We start from the raw sequence: 20930 nt of genomic DNA on the forward strand, positions 1-20930 counted from the left end.
GGCTCCCGGTGCCCCGGGCGGTGCCGGTTCGCTCACCGGGCAGCGGCTGTGCTGCGGGCTGTGCCCTCTTACAGGGCCCAGTGGGCAGGGCTGGGGTCCCCCCTCTGCGGTGTCAGCCCAGAAACGACCCCGTGGGTAGGTGCTGAGGTACCCAGGTCAAAGCCCGGTGCCCGCGTCCCGGGTGGGGCCGGCGGAAGCCCCGGGTGGCCTCAGCCAGAAGGGGCAGTGGGGACCGGGGGGGAACGGGGAGCCCCGGGCCGCCGCCGCCGCGCGAACGCCCGTGTGGTGACGCCCCCGCGCTCACGCCATGCAGCGGCGCGGTGATGTCACCGCAGTGCGTGCCGCTGCCGTGACGTCCTCACCGTCGCGCCCCGTGAGGTCACGGTGCGGGAGGGAGAGCCGGGGCTGCCCGGGCACCGGCGGGGCACGGCCCGAGCGTTCCGGGCTGGCCGCGGTTTCCGGGAGGGGAAAGCTGCGGAGCTTCCGGTACGGGAGGTCCCGGCTGGCGGAAGTGACGCCGGGGTTTGTTGACAGCGGAGGCCGCGGCAGGGGGAGCGGGCCCCAGGAGGACGCGGACGCCCCCGTGCCCGCCCCGGGGAGCGGCGCCGGGACGAGCCGCGGCTGCCGCCGCCCCGCATCGGCCGCGCCGGGCGGGGGCCTGGCGCCAGGTGAGTGCCGGCGTCCCCCTCCCCAGCCCGACCCACGGGGTTCGCCCTGCCCGGGGACACCGGGGCCTGCACGGCGGGGCAGCGCCGCCCCACGCGGAACCGCCGCCCCCGGCAGCGCCGACCGGTGCCCCCCTGGAGAGGCTCCCGACCTCTCCCCGGGACTGTGGGGGCAGCCGGGGCCTGGGCCGAGCCCCGGCGCTGCTGGGAGAGGTGACCTCCGAGTGCTCGGGAGGGGAAGGTCGCCCCACGGAGCGGGGCCGGCGCCCCGAGTCGGGGGGCGAGGGAGACTTGGGCTGGTGACCTGCCCGCGGGCACTCAAGGGGCTCATAGAGCTGTCAGAGCCCATGGCACCCAGGGAGTGGGAACCCCAGGGGCTCCCGGGGCAGGTGACCTTTTGGAAAGAGAACCCGTGCCATGATCCAGCGAGCCGAAGGAGCATCTTTACTGCAGGCAGGTACAAAGATCACCATGTTCTCAGCTAGCACGAGTCATCTCATTTGCAGTGTCAGTCTTGGCAGGCTGACAGGTTTGGGAATCATAGGCTTTGCTGGACCATGGAATAGTTCAGCCTACTCCTGCTTCAGTTTTGCTGCTGTAAGAAAGGGATGGTATTTCCCCACACAAACTGTGATGACCCATCAGTTAATGAAATCTCAGTGATTTACAGCTGCAAGACGCCAGCTAAAATGACAGTGCAGTTTTCCTTCAGGGTGTAACCTGTGCCAAATTCTGCATTTACATTATATTTGTTATTCTAAAGTCATTGCAATCACTTCCCGTCAGTGCATACTGTTTGCCCTCTCCTTGGACAAATCCCTGATGCTGGAAAAGTCGCTTTGCAATCATTTTTGTAGCAGCAGCACAAACGTTATGTTGTTGGCGTGCAGCCATGGTGAGTCAGGCTTGGCTTGGGCAGCTGCCTGGAGAGAGTCTGGGAGAGAAGATAAGTCTGGAGTCCAAGGTAGAGGATATTGGCATGGGCAGCCCCAGGAATGCCAGGAGCAGTCCCAAGGCTCTTGTGCCAGCACCGCCTGAAGTGCCATAACAATGAGGATGGAGCCTACACATAAAGCAATACTTGCCAGATTTGCTGACTGGGTCTGGAAGGTTGGCGGTGGAAGAGCGTGAAGCTGCACGTGCTGCAGCTTCCTTTGGGTCTGTAAATGATGGGAGGGTGCTGATGCTCCGCAGCGAGGGCTAGTTGTGTCTATATGCCTTTATATCTCCTGCATCTCCAGTGGGCTCAGTTCGTTCATGTGTTAAGATGGAGGCAAATCTATTGGAAAGATTCCTGGCAGCTGTAGTTCTGGTCACTTTTTGATTCTTGTACTTGAATTCTCAGCATCTTTCACATGCAGCAGAAAGCTCATTGCTCATCGTTGAAAGTGCTGGTGACAGTGTGCTGGGCTGGCAGTGTGCTGGTCTGTTGCCTGGGGAAAAGCTGCCTGAGAATAACGGATAAGTAAACGTTAATTTGTCAGCAGCTCTAGTTCATTTGCTTTTATCAAGAAGCTAGGCTCATAACTATAAACACTGTTGATCAGGGCTGCTGTAGACACTTACTTCCATCTCCCCCTGCCCATGTATCATGTCTTGAGTCTGACTGAGGAGGGAGAGACTGGCTTGTACTGTGCTCCATACAAAAGGTCACAGCAGGAGCTCTGGGTAGTGCTCAGATGTCCATAATAAATCACGAGGATGAATGCATTTCTTTGGTGTTATTTTACTGGGATGCTTTAACCACTTCTCTTTATGTACACCTTCCACATGGGATTTTGTTGGTGGGTCACATGGAGCTCGGAAGTTAAAGGGCAGCTGATTTCTCCAGGGCTGGGATCAACCAGCTACATTGTGCTGGTCTCAGCAGAGAGGGAACAGAGGATTGTCAGAGCCACAGGAAGGCAATCCTTGCCCTTTAGTGCTCAAAGCTGCTTGGGCAAGTCCCAAGCACTGGCTGTTTCCAGCTGCACGTGATAATAGATTGTCAATGGGAATCTGTTTTCGAGTTCTCTGGCCATCGGTAGTAAACAGTGGAAGAACAGTGGCTGCACGGACATCCTGTCTGATGGCACAAGGGGAACTGGTAGGAATAGCAGAACACGTTTCCCGACTGGTTCAGAACTTCCTGTTGATCTTGCCTTTCTGGAAAGATTCTCTCAAGCAAGCTCCAGGCAGAATCTGCGAGGGGCTTGTTCTGGAGGTGAAGCAGATTCATCTCCAGCACAGACACAGCACAGAACACAGGACAAGTTCCTCCCACCTGCATTCCCATAGCTAAGACCTCACAGCCCATGAGACGATGCTCTGCACCCAGTGGCCCATTTCATCCTTGACTTCTCCCTGACTTAACTTCAAAGGAGAGGGTGCTGGATTAGGGATTTCCTGCTTTTTCAAAGATGAAGACCAAATGCTTTCCTCATTTGTTTTGTTTGTACCACATGAATCTCAAAAGGTGTCCAAGCTATCAAGGCACCCTCAAGAAGTCACAGATTTATGTTATTGTGACCCCAGCTCAGGACTCTGACCCAGCAGAGCAGGATACACCCTTCAAACTGTCTATAATCAGGATGTTAAGTACAGTTTTTGTGGTTGCTGGTTTCAGGTTTTTTAGCCCAGCATCTGCTTTTGCTTTTCTGTCTTAAGCCAAAACAAGAAGAGAACCTGAGATCCGCACTGGAAAGGCTGTTGTAAGCTGTAGGTCAAAACAAGTGGCTCAGAAGTAGTTTGGGATTGGAACATGAACCTGCCAGTTGCCTGCAAACAGAGTTCCCAAAAATGCTTACAGGAAGGAGAAACTATAGATCAAATTCAGGTAAAGCCAAAAGGCAGTTCAAGTTCAGCACCAGGCTTCTGGTTTTGGTGGGTTAATTCCTTGGCCAGATCTTTGTCCCTGACACTGAAGCACGCCCTCAGAAAAAGAATTAATGAAACTGAGTAGGAAGGAAGAAAAGAGCTTTGATTTCCAACTTGTGCTGCCTCCATGTTTGCATGGAAATCCATTCTGCAGGGAGGGATCAGAAGGCTGGGAGCCCAGGCTGCCAGGCAGGCTCAGTCAGAACTGTGTTCTTGTCACCCAGAGAGACCATTTGGTGCCTGAATTCCAAAGATTACCTCATCCACAGCCTTGACTGATCCTTTTTTTGGGTGTCATCACCAGGCAGAGCTGAACAGAGCATCTGAAAGTGAGGAGGGAAGGTGCCTGATCTACCCCGAGTGCCTCTGGGGATATGGACTAAGGTGAGAAAAAGGAATTAAACTCTTCTGTATTGTACTGATACTGCAAGAATGAAGGAGAGAGCAAACAAGTGCAGGGACATAACCATTGATAAGACACAGGTTTTACATTAAAAATAAACATTTCAACACAGTTTTTGCATGTCCGTGGAAATATATAGAAGAAGTCCCATTAAGGTTGTTTCTAATGTGATTTGACTCTTTGGTCTTCAGTCGCTTCTGCTAAACACCTCCAAGGCTCCAGCAAGCCCTTTTTCAGTGCCAGTGAGCGAGGCTTCGTATTTCAAATAGGAAGTGAGACAGGAATAGCTTCCCCCAGTTGTTTCCTTGCCCATCCCTCGTCATCCTGTACTAAAAATGAAGGGCAGAAGTGTCTTTTCCAGGTTAGTCACTCATACTTTTTTGTGACAGATTTGGAACAGTTTGAGTGAGCGTGTCCCACTTTGCTGGATGTGTAGATGTCCAACATATGCATAAACCTGGCTTTACATTACAAAGAGAAGCCAAACCAGTCTGTGTGTTTTCCTTTGGCTTCTAATCCACTTCACAGTCTAGTTTAAGGACTTGCATGAAGCTTCTGGCTTGAGAGAAACACTCAGCTTGAACATGAAATTTGCCTTGGAATGGTGGCAAACAGTTGCCGGTGCAAGATATGGGGCCATACTTCTGTTGGCATCATCCCAACAGTAGATTTTCTTCTGGTTTATCCAACTCACTCAGAAGGAAACCAAGCAGTGTGGTTTCTTCCACTTCCCTTTCAGAGGGCCTTGTCAGCCAGATAACCTCTGCCATAAGAAAACATTTTCTTGCTGTGTAGCCTCATTTCCAAACATGGTTTGTGTTAACTCATTCCCGCAGTGTCCCCTAGGGGTGGGGATACCAAGGAATTAAGGGCATACTGGCAGAGAGGCCAAAATGCAGTAGGTTCTTTTGAGGTCAGCAAGTGATGGGCTGTAAATACAACAATCAACATCCTGCTGGTACAACAGCTTCGCAGGACACCTGCCGATGTGCCTTTCTCAATGCATCTTTTTCTCCCGTCTGTTCATAGTTGTCCTGATGTCCCTGTAAATTCATCCTGGAACTTCATTTGAGGAAAGGATCTCCTGACTCGAAACTTCCTTCTGCTCTTCCCCTTCCCATAACTTCCCTCAAGATGGCATCCGATAGCCCCGAGTCACTGATGGCCCTGTGCACTGATTACTGCCTTCGCAACTTGGAGGGGACTCTCTGCTACCTGCTGGACAACGAAACTCTCCGGCTCCATCCTGACATTTTCTTGCCAAGCGAGATTTGTGACAAGCTTGTCAATGAGTACGTTTCAGGCCTGTGGAGAACCTGGTTTGGGAAGGAGCCCAAAGGGAAGGGGGAAGTGTAGTTCTCTGAAAAGAATGGTGGGAAAGGGTTACACAATGGGGAAGAATTCACAGGGCTGGGGTGGTTTCCAGTTGATGCTCATATTGGAAATAAGGAGCTGCATTGATTTGAGGAGGAAGTGTCCCCAAGGGTTATTGTACTGCTGTATATCTTTCTAGTTTCTATGGTAGTCACCATTCCCACATAAGTAAACCCAGAGTGAGACAGTTCCTGCTCCTTCCAAGAACATCAGTGAGTAACAAAGGAGCCTTCCCATTTCCCACCACTGAAGCATTACAGCTCTCTCAAATCAAAGAAATAAGAGGGCAAAGTGGTAACAGATGTTAAATTTTAAGGCTGCTGCTCCCACAGCTTTGCAAAGCAACCTATTTCCAGGGATTCATATAATTTGGCTGTCGCAGTCTCTCCTGGCTGAACTCCTGTCCTCAAAGTCTGGCAGAGAACTTTGGCCATCTAATGTTCTGAATAATGAAAAAATACCAAATTACTGTCATTAAACAACTATGGGAGAGAAACCCTGGAGTCTGGGCTTGCCAGAATCCAATCTGATCACTCACGTGTGTCTGAGATTTTCCTAAGGATCATTAGTTCTGTGCAAGAAGTAGTAACAGGCCAGCTCCCATTACCCCAAAGGCTGAAGATCAGGAGGGAACTCTGCATGTGCTTATGCACTTGCTGGTATTGTCTTGTAACTAGGGAAGGTGCTAGAGCTGAGGCTGAGCCTTTGTGTCATGCTGTGCTAACACCATTGCCCAAATACAGGTATGTGGAGCTGGTGAAGACAGACAGCATCTTTGAACCCCATGAGAGCTTCTTCACCCTGTTCTCAGATCCCCGGAGCACCAGGCTAGCTCGGATCCACTTGCGGGAACAGATTGTGCAGGACCAGGACCTGGAGGCCATCAGGAAGCAGGTATTGCACTGACAGTCTCCAGCTTCCACTTTGCATGGCAGCATTGCTGCAAGGGCACCAGCTAGAATACCAGGCACCCAGAAATTCCCAAGACTCCATTCTTCACTGTCCAAATCTTACTTGGGAAACTCTCAGCTCCTCCCTTTTCATCTCCCAGAACCACTGTATGGGATGGGGTAGGAATACTTCAAATTTGGCAATACATAGTCTCAGGCTCTCCCAGTGGGAGGTGGTGTAGCAAACTATTTCTACCTGTGAAATAGTTCTAACTTTGATTTCCCATCTTCCAGGATCTTGTTGAGCTTTACCTGACTAACTGTGAGAAGCTGACAGCCAAGAGCCTACAAACCTTGGTGAGCTTCAGCCACACACTTATCTCCCTTAGCCTCTTTGGCTGCTGTAATATCTTCTATGAGGAGGAGAACCCTGGAGGCTGTGAAGATGACTGTTTGGTGAACCCAACTCGCCAGGTCTTGGTGAAGGACTTTACTTTTGAAGGCTTCAGCCGCTTGCGCTTCCTGAACCTGGGCCGCTTGATCGAGGGGGTAAATGTGGAGACATTGCTTCGGCCTTTGGCCTCCCTTGCAGCTCTTGATCTCTCTGGGATCCAGCTGAATGATGTGGGATTTCTGACCCAGTGGAAGGACAGTCTGGTTTCCTTAGTGCTTTACAACATGGACCTTTCAGAGGAGCACATCCAAGTGATCGCACAGCTTCACAAGCTGAGGTCAGCACATCCATTCTTCCTTGTTTATCCTTTTCCCACTGATAGGGAAAGCTCATTTAGGTGCTAACAATTTAGAGAGCCACCCATTGCTGGTTTCAAGTTATAAACCCTCATGTGGACAGGCTTGCTCAGTGTCTCACTACATGTATCTGACATGTCTAAATCCAGCCTGCATTTTGCTTGCAAAAGGTTGTCACTTAGCAGAAATTCCCTCTTAGAAAACCAAAAACCACACCCCTCAAAAAAAACCTTACACAGCAAAGAAAGAATAAACTAAACCAACCACCTCCCAGTCAAATAAAAACCAGCAGCTGAATACCTGAGAGATGGCAAAAAAGATGACTGCTGATGTGTAGATAAACGACTATAGTGATAATCACACTGGGAAACTCAGTCCTCCAAACTACTTGTCAAACAGGAATGTCCAAAATTTAAGCCTAACTCTGAGATAAACCTAGCAAAACTCTGAGCTCAGACCGTCCGCTCGCTGTGTTATGTGGAAGCACACTGCCTGGATGGTGCAACCAGGGAACAAGAAGTGTAAATAAATAGGCACTCCTGACCCCACAGTGTTGGCAGTGAAAGGACTTCCTGAAACAGAGCCGAGACAATTGCTGTTCAATTGCACAGTGGTGTTAAGAAAGGGAGCCAGGACTTTCCAAGCCTAAGAGAAGGGTCATAGTATTCACATGAAGGATGCTCTGCAATGGCTTTAGTATTGTCTCTACTGAGTGCAGACACTAGGGGGTACCACGTTAACACATGACCTGGAATCTCAGGGAGCATTCTGGATAACATTTTATAAATCCAAGAACTTTAACTCCCAGTGACCTGCAATGAAACTTACTTTATAACAAGTAGAAAAGAGTTCTGTGAGTGGGATGTTGGCTCCTGTCTTATAAAAAAAGTCTCTGTCAAGGGGCTTAGGTAGTGATTGGCAGGCAAGAGCAGACCCTGTTCTGTAAGCAACCCCACCTGCCTATGATGGCTGCTCAGTCTGTCCCACCACTCCACATAGCATCAGGGTTTCCCCAGAGCTTAAGCATTTAAATAGCTGAATAAAATCAGGGCAGTGTAATAGCCTGGGGTGATAAAAATACAAGACTGGGGAAGCAGACAAAAACTGGGTGACAGTTTGTGGGATGAGGCAATGTGTTTGGGGATGCAAAGATCCTCTGGTGCATTATAGTCACCAGGCAGAAATGCTCAGGTGGCTGCTGTGATGAAGTTTGGGAAAGGCAGCTCCTGAGCCTGGAGCAATTTCCTTCGTGATGTGTGGCCAGATAATTCATTGTGCTCTATTCTGAGTAGACCTCTACCAGATATCTGTGTGCTTCAGTTAGACATAGGGCCAGATCCTGCTGCCAGATCCCACACAGCCACATTCCTGTATCCTGCGAAGGAAATTATAGTAATAAAAGATAAAAAATATAATACTCACATTTGGCTTGTCATCTTCCTCTGGCAGAGAGGCAGAAGCTGCAGCCAATGCTTTCTGGGCTCTGAGATGCTCTCTGTCATTTGCAGGCACTTGGATATCTCCCGAGACCATCTGTCCAGTTACTACAAATTCAAGCTGACCCGGCGGGTTCTAAACCTGTTTGTGGAAAACTTGGTAAACCTCACGTCGCTCGATATCTCAGGGCACACCATGCTGGAGAACTGCACTATCCCGAGCATGGAGGAGAAGATGGGCCAGACAAGGTAAAGAAACAGCAATTACTGAGGTCTGCTTGGGTAGATAGATCAGTCAAAGACAAATTGAATTAACGACAGTTCCCTCTAGGTTTCCAGATTCTGGAGGTCTAGTTAGTACTAAAAAGCAGGATATAACTCTTGCTAGATTCCCCATAACAGTAAAGGCTGGCATGGGAAGCAGCTGTGATTCCTGTATATGACACATGTAAGGACTTTAAGAATAATAAAGAATTCATCCTATCTTCCTGCCATGCATATCTGAAGAAGTGTTTCAGTTCTTTGCCACACATATTTTCCAGGGATCTCTTGCAGTATTCTATACTTTTCCTAAAAGTAACCCAAACCCCTTTATGCACATTTTCCACATAGAACATTCTTACCCTCGCTTGAAATTCTGACTTTTCTGAGACAAAACATTTCTACACAGAGTTGTTACATCAGTGTTCATAGGAGGGCCAAGTGTTTTAGAACTCAGAATCTAAAGGCATATTTTCAGATTTGACCTGGGTACTGAGCAGATCAACCTTTGAGGATCCTGGTGCACCTCAGTAGAGGCATATCCAGAGGTCTGGTCTTCCAGATCAGCCAAAAACTCTGCCTGCCTATTCGCCAAGAGCTTACTGAACAAAAGCAAATGAGTGGGACAGTACTGTCTCCTTTCCACCAGAGCTGGTGAAGAAATACTGGCTCTTGGTCAGGAAGGAACATGGTCCCTTCCAACCCAAACCAGTCTATGACTGTATGACATGCAATCCAGTTTGTAAATACCTTGGATTAGCAAAATCCACAGCCCTTTTCTAAGAGGAAACGTTCACGCCAGCTAGTGAATTTCCAGGACAATTTCTACCTGGGAAAGCTGCATTCTGTCTGCGTGAATTCTTACTGCTGTTTCTGTTCAACACATTTAGCCTTAATCTGGAATGAATGTCTAGTGTTACGTTTAGGAGCAGCTGTCTTGTGTAGCTATTATCACTCTGGTTATGAAGCAGTACAGCCAGAGTGACTGCAGAGCAGATAGGTGTTTGTATGGCAGGAGACACCTGAAGAAACGTGGTACCAACGTGAGTGATCTCTATTTTTTCCTGTCAGTATTGAGCCAGCAAAGAGCAGCATCGCTCCCTTCCGGGGTCTGAAACGACCACTCCAGTTCTTGGGCCTTTTTGAAACATCTCTCTGCCGCCTGACGCATATTCCAGCCTACAAGGTAATGAGGCCACAACAATACTGGCAGTAGGAGCTTGGTAGAAGTTGAAAGAACGTAAAAATGGAGCTCTTCAGGTCTCACGTGTGACAACTGAGCTCTGATCTTTCAGTAGCTTCTTAATAAAGCAAGACCTGTACCCCATATGGTTTTTACAAGGGTTAAAAAACATGTCTCTTAAAGAAGAGCATGGAAGAATCACCCTGCCTGAAAAAACAGGATGTTTGTGACTATAGTAAAAGAATTTAAGACAATAGGAGTCTCACTTGTGAATATCATCTTCCTGCCCCAAAGGTCCCATTTCTTTTTCGCCTGGGCTGAGAAATGATTCAACCTCTTTGCTCTCATCCTGGGCCCAATCCTATCAGCAGGGCAGAGGAAAATTGTACCCTTTGGCCTTTCAGAGTTCCCTTCTCATGTGGATTTTACTCCTTCATAAATGATGCTTTTTGTTCCTCCCAGGTGAGTGGAGACAAGAACGAAGAGCAAGTCCTGAATGCAATTGAGGCTTACACTGAACACCGGCCAGAAATCACATCCCGGGCCATCAACCTCCTTTTTGACATAGCCCGTATCGAACGCTGCAGCCAACTGCTGCGAGCCCTTCAGGTAAGCTCAATGCTAGCATTTACCTCGCCATGACAAGGGAAGTTTTGCAACCCTGGTCTTCTCTTGACCCTGAGACACCATATCAGGCCATTCTGGAGAAAGTTCCAGTCATGCAGTGGAACTGGGTGCCTTCAATTCACAAGCATGTTCCTTCAATGCCTGGGCCACACATTCCTTGCAGGCTTGTAACAGTCACTCCAAGACTCAGCAGCAAGTCAGTGGCACTGAAGCTTCATGTTGCTTCTCTGCAGCTGGTGATCACAGCCCTCAAGTGCCACAAGGATGACAAGAACATCCAGGTGACAGGCAGTGCAGCACTGTTCTACTTGACCAACTCCGAGTATCGCATGGAGCAGAGCGTAAAGCTGCGGCGCCAGGTCATCCAGGTGGTGCTCAATGGCATGGAGTCCTACCAGGAAGTCACAGTAAGAGCAGTCCAGTCTCCTTCAGCTCCCATAGTCCCCTTTCCTGTATTAGGATCTGGGATTATTTTCTGGTGTTAGCATCTGGGTCTTCGAAGCCTCCAGGATGCGAACCAAGGCAGACACCAGAGAAGCTAGTGCCCAGATCTGCTGGCTTGCCTTCACTCAATGATGGGCACTACCGGCAGGGTGCTCCTTATCGTAGATTCATAGAATGGTTTGGGTTGGAAGTGACCTTAAAGATCATCTAGTTCCAACCCCCTTGCCATGTGATCTTCTCCAGAACAAGGGGAAGAAAGTGATGATAGCAAGTCTCCTTCTTATCTGATAATAGAGGTGTTTAAAGGGTGTATATGACACACAGCATAGACATCCAGCACTGACTGTGGGGTGAAAAGGGTGCAGGTGTTGGGGGTGTTGAGCCAGCAGAAAGAAACATTATCCCAGTACACTGTATCAGAAGCTGGCTGACATTATAATGCCACTGGGCTGCAGAATGGGGACTGCTGCATAGAGAGCTCACAGGCAGCAAGGAACTGGCTTGAAAGTGATGGGGTGATTATATGGCCCTGTAAGACTAGGTCAACTCAAGCAAGAAGATGGCTTCAGTTCCAAGCAGCAAGGAAACATGAGGTGGTGGGGTCCGTGTTTTCATAGCCACTTGGCCCAGCATTTGCTTCCTTCTGACCCAGGTACAGCGGAACTGCTGCCTGACACTGTGCAACTTCAGTATTCCTGAGGAACTGGAGTTCCAGTATCGCCGGGTCAACGAGCTGCTGCTGAACATCCTCAACCAGAGCCGGCAGGATGAGTCGATCCAGCGCATCGCTGTGCACCTCTGTAATGCTCTGGTCTGCCAGGTGGACAATGATCATAAAGAAGCTGTGGGCAAGATGGGGTTTGTCATGGTTGGTATGGTCCCATGGTGTCTACTTATCCTTAACCCAGGCTACCACAATTCCCTTGCAGCAGTCCACCAAATGCATGAGCCAGTGATCCAGCCTTGCAGTATCACAGGAGGAAATTAGTGTCCTACCAATTATAACCTTTCCTGGCCTATCACTACTTGCCTACCAGCATTGGATGTGATCCGCTCAGAGACAGGCAACCTATGAGAGCAGGAAGCAGTATAACCTTAGACCTGACCTCTTTATCACATCATTTCCATAAAGAAAATGATCCCTTCTGACTAGCTCCTTCTGCATCTCCCTGAGTTTGCATCAGCTTCCCAACTCACGTCAACCTATCTCCCTCACACCTTTTCAAAGAGCTGCAGAGGCCACTGCTTTGGTGCAGTTATACCACATTCCAGACTTTGTAATACAGATCAAAACTAACTTGACTGCAAATTCAACAAGCTCAGGGACTACGACACAGTTCCACTCTGTAGATACCTGCGACATTGAACATAACCCTGTCCCACCTGTTTAAAGAAAGAGATACCAAGTAGGTTCTCTACAAAGGATCAAAATTGCACATGCCTGCAGCCAGCCCTGCAGTACTACAGCAGTTAATTTTAGCTCTGTGGTTCTGGAACTGTTTCTCACTCTTCCCCTTCCTCTGCCCACAGACAATGCTGAAGTTGATTCAGAAGAAGTTGGCTGATAAAACGGTGAGTGTTTCCCCAAAAACATATACATAGAGTATTTTCTCTCCAGTCTGACTTGGGCACGGAGATCAGCCCAAAGCACCAGCTCAGCTTCATTAACAAACACAAGATATCTTGGTTGATGCTGCAGTATTTCCTGTCCCCGAGTGAGGGCAGGAGAATGTGACAAGGAGGCAAAAAATATTAAAACTCTACTTGCTGATAAGTTGAAAGTGAATAACAAGGTTTTCTTACCTCTGGAGTCATCTAGGGTGATACCAGAGAGGAAACACAAGGAGCTGGTTTGCACTGGGCACCCACATCAGCAAAGCTCTGTTTCAGTTCCTTTCTCTTCTGCTCTGTAGTGTGATCAGGTGATGGAGTTCTCCTGGAGTGCCCTCTGGAACATCACTGATGAGACCCCCGATAACTGCGAGATGTTCCTTAACTACAGTGGCATGAAACTGTTCTTAGAGTGCTTGAAAGTGAGTACATCTGGTTCCTTCCAGAAGAATGCTGACATCAACAGTAGAGATGCAGGTGCCTAGGCAGGATCCCTGGCTATGCTAATCTATAAGCAGTACTTCCTGTATTGCACAAACAGAATAGAAAAAGCTTGCAATATTTTCTTCTTCTCACATCTACCCACCCAACCATAAGAAGAACAGAGAAACTTACACCCATCTTCTTTCCTCATCTTGTGTGCAGTCCCCCTTAAGTAGAGCAGCATTGAATCTCTCATTTCACATGTATCTGTAACACTAGAGATCCATTTGGGCATCTGCTAAGAGCCATTGCTGACTCCATAAAGGTACTCAGTCCTTTCAAGATACACTGTACAATCTTTCTCCCAGGTTGCATGTTCTCAGCACTGCTGTAACTCTCCACTTTGTATAATAATGTTCTTTGCTTGCCTAGGAGTTCCCAGAGAAGCAGGAGCTGCATCGGAACATGTTGGGCCTCCTGGGCAATGTAGCAGAGGTGAAGGAGCTCCGCCCACAGCTCATGACCTCCCAGTTCATCAGTGTGTTCAGGTGGGTGCTTGGCTAATGAACTGCTGGGCAGGAGTAGAGCGAATGCTCTGGAGCTCTTGTCCTGGGTCACCTGGAGACTTTTAAACTTTTGGTGTGTCAGCCTCTGAGTAATCTCTTCTTCCTTGGCAGTAATTTGCTGGAAAGCAAAGCAGATGGGATTGAGGTATCCTATAATGCCTGTGGCGTGCTCTCCCATATCATGTTTGATGGTCCAGAGGCTTGGGGTATATGTGAGCCCCACCGAGAGGAAGTTGTAAAGAGGATGTGGGCAGCAATCCAAAGCTGGGATATCAACTCCAGGAGAAATATCAATTACAGGTGAGGAATAGCAAAGTTTGGCCTGCTCCCCTAGGAGCCAGGATTGTCACAGGAAGCAAACACCAACAGAGAGGAGGGAAAAGGTACAACCCAGCAGGGAGGCTCTCTTTAGAATAAAGGAGAAAGATCCTCAGGGACATACTCTGTAGTGAGGGTGTTACACCTTCCTTCGAAATGTGTTACACAGGCTGCTGAAATTAAGACACCTCGCCTGGCACTTCCTATGGGAGAAGTGTGGGAGCCCAGAAGAGTTTCTCCTGTGTGTTTCTGGTGAAATTACATAGCCCAGGAAACGTGATCTGTTTGTCTGGGACTGCTTAAGCATTTTCCTGCTAGACTTCATTTGTGCCTACGTAAGTCTGTTTGCTTCTGAAGGTCACATGGATTGCTGTTAGCTTTCACTCTTCTCTGGGAGACACAGTTCCCAGAAATCCCTTCAAGGGTTAATACAACTGGTGGAATCCTCCAAAGTCCTTCCTGTAAGAGGGTATCAGGTACTCTGTATTCCCTTTAGTGCCTGGCAGGGATCCAGAACAAATGGCATTCCAGTGCCTGCTCTACAGTATCAACACATTATTGTGGTCAGAAAAACCACAGCAACTATTGCATGCAAGCAGCCTCTCTACAGATCAGTGCTGCTGGGCTTCAGCTGTTGTGAGGAAATAACTCACAGAGGATGGAAATCGGGTCTTGCATTCATTGTAGCTATTTATCCAGGCAGCATGTTTATGCTAAAGCAGTAGGGCCTGTAAGCCAGCCAGTATTTCTATGTGACACAGACCTCATCTTCAGTGCCAGAATCTTTGACATGCCAGTGGATTTACTGCTATGGTATCTGTGAACACCCAAGTTTGTGTTGCTTGAAGTAGCAGAAGTGCTGAAAGAAGCTGCTCTTGGTATTTCTAACATCTTCTGCGATATTTCTGTGCAGGTCTTTTGAACCAATCCTTCGACTTCTTCCACAAGGGATCTCCCCAGTCAGCCAGCACTGGGCTACCTGGGCACTGTATAACCTGGTCTCTGTCTACCGTAAGTTCCCTTTTTGAAATCACACCACTGTGCCGGAAGAGCTGAGGGTGTGGATCTGAGCTTGTTAGAAAAGGTCTTCCCACTTCAGTGATGGCAGTAGAGAGAACAGTCTTTGAATGACGCAGGAATGTCCAGGCAGCACAAAGCCAAACAACAAACAATGAGACTTAGTGTGTAGGAAATTCCTTCGATGTTTTGATCCTTCTGGCCATGCTTTTACATTCTCAGCCATTTTATGGCTGTTGTTTTGCACCTCTAGCAGGCTAGCTCCGTAATAAAGAAAAGTTTTATACGTTCTTGGACCACAGGTTTCCCCTTTCCCTCCTGCCACCCTTTTACCACTTTTGTGAAGGTTCACAATGACCTGTTTTATTCTTTTCTCTGCAGCTGACAAGTACTGCCCACTGCTGATCAAAGAAGGTGGGATCCCTCTTCTGAAGGACATGATTAAAATGGCCTCAGCACGGCAAGAGACCAAGGAAATGGCCCGGTAGGAAACCAGTGTGCTACCATATGACATTCACTTTAGCTTTAGCTAGTTTATTTTCTTCCACATCAAGTAAGGCTACCAAGGAATGGCCTAAATTGATGTGTGCGAGGGGCAAGAAGTGAATACAGGAGAAGATTAGGGGAAAGAGGATGAAAACGGAAGACTAGAGAGGTGTTTGAGGGTGGGAAATACACACCGATTGTACCAGGCAAATTTGTTACAGAAGTGGCTTGTCAGACAGTGGAGCCCCACAGCTAATTGCATCTCTTACACCAATAGTCTCCAGCCATCACTACTCACCATACTTGTGTGGGCTCCCTGTATCCAGAATCATGCATGGATCTGGCCACTGAACTTCCAAGGAGAGGAACTGGGAGCTCTGAGCTGCATTTCTTGTGTACACTGGGTTTGACACAGATGTTGGTTGATGTGTAGCTCAGAAGAGACTGCCTGCTGCAAATCATACACATTACATAGAGATGGAGTTGTGGGACAGCAGTGTAAGAACTGTCCCACAACCGTCATGCAATAAGCTTTAAACTAAACCCTCTCTCCCTGTCCTTGTTTTATCCACAGGAAAGTTATAGAGCACTGCAGTAACTTTAAGGAGGAGAACATGGACACTTCCAGATAGAGGCAGTCCTCTAACGCCTCATGCCAGCACTGTATCCAGCATCTCTCTAATTCACTGTATATAGGGAGGACTCTTTCTTACCAACACGCCTGTTGGAAGGAAACTTCATGTGTGTGTGTGAGACCCTCAGTAGATGAAGGTGAACAGGGGATGGGGGGAGGGACTTTTTGCACAACAAAATGCTTTCCTTAAATTAGTGGACTTTTTTTTGTTATGAAGTTTCAGGTTGAAGTTCTGTGTGTATGATTTCTGTACAAAAAGAAAACAAAAAAAAAAAGCAAAGACAACTACACTATGTACCTTTTAACCTTTTTATTTTAGACCGCACAGAGCCTCAAATGACCATGAGCTTGAAGACCTACTTGTGTGATCACTAGTGTGATGTTTTTATTTCCCACTTTTTAGAAAATTCCCTTTTGCTGTATTGCATGAGGTCCTGTAATGTCTGCAAGAACACCAGTCCCGAATTGGCATTGGCTGCTCAGTGGGGCTGCAGGCAGCAATGAGTTACTTACTTGGTTAGAGATGTTGGGGGACACAATACCAGAGAATTTTAGCAAAAGAACAGACCTTTTTAGTGTTAATTGTAAAGGGAGGAAATGAAGATCTTTCAAGTTAATTCACTCCCTCAAGGGTTTTTATAGAAGGCTCACATTAATGGAAGCATTGCTAACTGTATGTGGGTCATTCGGAAGTAAGACATTCCCATTAAAGCCAAGAGGCCTGGTTTGTCCCCTCTGGCAGTGCAGTGGGATCTGCCAGCCCAGCTAGCCTCAAGACCAGGAATGACCAGTAAAACCATTTAGACATTCTTGGCTACACAGAGCTTTTCTCTCTAAGGGAGCCTGTGCAACAAGGAATAAGGTTTGTTCACAAAGGGCTACACATCTTCATTCAGGTCGTTCACCACTGTTTTACTTGTGTTCTGTTTTATGGGAAAGGGCTGCAAATGCCAGAGACAGTATTTCCGCTCTGCATGGTAAGATCTACTAGGCCCTAGTCCAGAGTGGTATGAACCACTTACGCAAGTCCTAGTAATGTACTGGAGCTGCTCTGCTCTCCCTCAGTCTGCATCAGTGCAAATAATCTCCCTTTACAGGAAGCTTACTGCAGCACAGAGGATGTAACTGGAGGTGCCAAACAACCCTCCAGAGACTGGAGAGTCTCCAAGCACCTTAAGGAGAACAGTCCCATGAAATAGCACCTCTTGTTGTACCCCAACATATTTCTCCTCTTCTGGGAAGCAGAAGGCTCTGTCCTTACCTGACTCTATCACTTACCAGCGCAGTCCCACTCGCATCAGCAGCATTACTCCAACTGATAAAGTGTAGGTGAGAGGAGAGTCCCGCTAAGGTGGTCTTCACCCGGCAGGCTCTGGATCTCTAAAGGCTCAAGAAACCACAGGCTGAGGCTTGACTTGCAGCTGGGCACTCAACAACAACACATTCAACAAAGGGCAGTCCTTTGACTAGAGCCCTCTGCTTGCCACAGTTCTCTCATGAGTCTTCCCTTAGGAAGGATTCAGAAAAGAGCCCATGTCTGGCAGCAGTAAGAGGAGGCCACAGCCACACGTGTTCAGACATTTCAGGCCTCAGCACAGTAACCTTCGCTGCTCTCTTCCCTTGTATACCTTGCTCTCAGATTTGACTCGCTGCTATGAGGTTCTTCTGATGCTCAGAGTTAATGTTGTCATTGCTGAGCACGTAATAGACAGATCCTAGATACACAAACTGACACTTTAAATGACACAACACAGCTGCCCTGGACAGGTTTACTTTTTCTGCCAATATGGTGTTATTCAATGTCTTTTTAACCATGCGTCATTTGTTTTGGTATTGTGAGATCTGTACTTTTTTCTTTTAAGTATTTTTCAAACTTATATATATTTTTGTGTCACTTTGGAATTGTTTTCATATGGTTTGCAAAACTTGACAAATTATACTTTGTTTTTTTGCAGTTGTTTGAATGAAATGTATTTTCCTCTCTGTCATTCCTGTTCCCCAAGGATTTGTGTCCCTATGAGCTTTGAGACAGGGAAGCTTATTTCAAGGTCTGTTTTCTGTGTAACATTTGCTAATCTTCCTTCTGGATGCAAACCTAAGAGGGGAGTCAGGCTTTGCTCATTTAATTCTACATTTAGTGCTGCTGACCTTCTGAAGTTGCTTCGTGTGACAGTGCCACCCACTAAGGCTTCCTCCTTTCTAATGCCCATATAGTGAAAGCCCCTACCATTAAAGTCTTGAATCACTTGACAAAACCCGTGGAGATTAATGGAGTCAGGTCAGGCTGACAGAAAAGCTTAGCTTTCTGAAATCTACCACTGAGCCCAGGGGAAGGGGGAGGTATAACTGCCCTGTAATAGCCAGCTACACATAAGATTTTGAGTCAGGCCACCAGCAAAGTAAGTTCCTGAGACAGCATTTTAAATGAAATAGCATCCCTGTTAGAATAATGTGAGCTTTGGCTACAAGCTTCCATGTCTTCAAGCCAAAGGACTTTGTGAGCTGAAAAATAAATTTTCCCTTTCAGTAAGGAGGAAAAGAGAGAAAGGTATTCTCTGAATAGCTAAGTATAATCCAAGAATTCCTAGAACTGGAAGTTTAAAACCAGTTTGTACCTCCCTTTTCCTAACTGAAAGCACAGGAGCTGTTGCACCCTGGGCATAATGCATGTACCATGATCCAAAAGCACTTTTTGGAGGCAAAGAGGTGTTAATTACTCAGGACAGAACAGGGTAATTATCTGCAGCCATCACACCAATATTCTGTAAAGGAGGGGAGGGCAAATTGGCTTATTTTTTATGAAGGTCTAATGTAAAAGGGGAAGTTGCATACCCTGAAATGTCTGACTGTTAGAGAAGCCTCTCAGGCCTTCTGGCTTTGCTGGAGCAAAAGAATGAACCTGGAGACTTCAACTCCATGCAGATTTATAGAGCCAACAACCAACCCTGCCTAGAAAACTAGAACAAAATCTCTGTCAAATGAGAATTCAGCTGCAGAGTTCATAGTGTGTAAAGATGTGGCAGAGGGGCTCTTCATGCTCTGTAGCTGTTGTCCTGTTCAGCCTATTCTTCATGTTCTCACTACTACATTAATATTCAGAAGCATGGCAAGCAGAGCACAAACACAACTCAGTAGCTCTCTGCAGAGACTGCCATCAAAGGAACCCTCTACCTTGACTGTATGTAGTTTCTATCCTGCCTGGAGGATGCCTTCATGGTTCAGTAGCCCAAGTCAGTGACTTGGCCAAGTCAAAGTCTTCAACATGCAGAGTGTCAGGTGTCTGCTGTTTTCTCTGCAATAGATAAGAAAGCAAATTAGTGGGCAGCCTTCCACAAGTGCTTCCATTTTACAGGATCTGTGAGAGGAGCTGCTTATAAGGATTGGCATCTACTTGTACGAAGTTTAGCACCCAGCAGCACCAGACTTTCTTATTTAGTCCAAGCCAAGAAAGTTTAGCACTGATTCTTGTGGCAATTAGTAACATTGCAGATAATTCATCTGCCCCATCTGCATGATGGCTGCTATCACCCTGTACTTGCTAGATGAAATGATCTGTTCAGCACAGGCCTGTTCTGCTGCAGGCACTTTGGTCTCTGAAAGATAAGGGGGAAGAAAAGTTTTGGAGCTGTGAGCTTTGTCCCCTCAAATCACTTGCAGGCAATAATTACCCACAGGAGAAGAGCTGTAGGGGCACTGCATTCAGGCATTGCTCCACAGAAATGACATTTTCTTGAGACTATTTAGGGAGGAGCTGCAGCAGCTCAGGTGTTAGAGGGGAGCTTGTGCTAGAAAAAGAGAATTAAAAGTAGGGAAATAGCTGGTTTCCACAACAGCCATCCATAAGAAGCACAGAGGGTAACAGTAGTCAGGAATGGATGAAAAGCAACGTGGGGGCTGAATGAGAAGACAGCACTTAAAAGGAATGAGGGAGATCTGCTGACCTGAAACGGTTCTGCTTTAGCAGACTATGTTTTGATTTCATCGAATTGTCACTGATTCTCTCTGTAATTCTTCTCTTGTTAAAAAAAAAAAAAAAAAGTTTTTAAGCTAACCAAATGTGTATTTCCTTGTTTTGCTTCAAGAAGTAACCTCAGTTATAATGAGCAAGTGTCTGCTTTTACTCTGTCCATTGACCTGCCTAAGGTTGAGAGGCCTGGTTCAAATGCTTGTACATGGTGAAACCAAGCAAAAAATAATAATGCACAACTGTTGCTTCCTTACAATTCTGAATGAATTAACTTTTCTGTTGTATCCATTGGATACCCGCTGTGTATTAAACCTAGTGCTTAACAATGTCTTCTTCCTTTGGTCTATGAATGTGGTTCATTTAGGTACGTTACTGCTCCATTTGCTGTCATGTATTTAATTGCAAATGAAAGGAACTGCCATGTGTGGATGATGCAGTTCAGTGGCTTTTCCTTTCATCACTCCAAAGGATACAGTAACTGTTTGTCCATAGAAAAGAGGCATGGAGGAAGGGAGTATTGTTATGAAATTATGGGAGAGAGGGGAAAAATATCAGAACACTATTTGCCTGTGCATATTGCCTCTGCAACGGATCTGTGGCTTGCATTCCACAGCCTAAGCTTTGTAAGTGGGCAGAAGCTGAGTACTTAAGAAAACACTGCGGCTTAAAACAATCAATCTGCTTTAAGGCTGGTATGACTTTCTTCTTATGACCCTGGTCCTGCAAGGGCTCAACTACCAGTTAATTCAGTGGTCATTGTAAACTCTAAAGGATCACACTCTGGCTGGCTGAAGGAGGAATCATGTGAAACTGAACTACCTCTGGGAAGCTGAAAATGTATTGTGCTGTAAGTGTACAAAGAGATGCTTCCAGCTTCCAGGAGCATGAAATTCCTAGCTGGAATGCCACAAGAACCTAGATTCTCCACTCAAACTGACTAGTAGAGACTTTCTGGAGCTAAGCCTAATTTCAACCAGTCATTTAGGTTGAAACCATTAAGGCATAAGCTCTGATCTCTG

At 47.2% G+C, this 20930-nt stretch overlaps 1 protein-coding gene across 4 annotated transcripts; it reads left to right on the forward strand.

The window, feature by feature from the left end:
- Positions 1 to 11: 11 nt before the first annotated feature.
- On the forward strand, positions 12 to 20239 carry ZER1 (zyg-11 related cell cycle regulator). 4 transcript variants are annotated; one of them, XM_065695450.1, is made up of 18 exons: positions 12 to 135; positions 535 to 668; positions 3826 to 3905; positions 4954 to 5216; positions 6042 to 6192; positions 6483 to 6919; positions 8447 to 8623; positions 9707 to 9821; positions 10281 to 10427; positions 10679 to 10852; positions 11542 to 11757; positions 12420 to 12461; positions 12803 to 12922; positions 13356 to 13471; positions 13601 to 13789; positions 14721 to 14818; positions 15206 to 15308; positions 15885 to 20239. In XM_065695450.1, exons 4-18 carry the CDS (start codon positions 5059 to 5061, stop codon positions 15940 to 15942), a joined length of 2301 nt encoding a protein of 766 aa, XP_065551522.1. In that variant the 5' UTR covers positions 12 to 135; positions 535 to 668; positions 3826 to 3905; positions 4954 to 5058; the 3' UTR covers positions 15943 to 20239. The 4 variants fall into 4 exon arrangements, with proteins under 4 accessions (XP_065551522.1, XP_065551525.1, XP_065551526.1 ...); XM_065695453.1 differs by having other exon boundaries at positions 3830 to 3905; XM_065695454.1 differs by lacking the exon at positions 3826 to 3905.
- The last annotated feature ends 691 nt before the right edge of the window (positions 20240 to 20930 follow it).

The sequence above is a fragment of the Lathamus discolor genome, chromosome 15 (assembly GCF_037157495.1).
Source record: "Lathamus discolor isolate bLatDis1 chromosome 15, bLatDis1.hap1, whole genome shotgun sequence".
Lineage (NCBI taxonomy): Eukaryota > Metazoa > Chordata > Aves > Psittaciformes > Psittacidae > Lathamus > Lathamus discolor.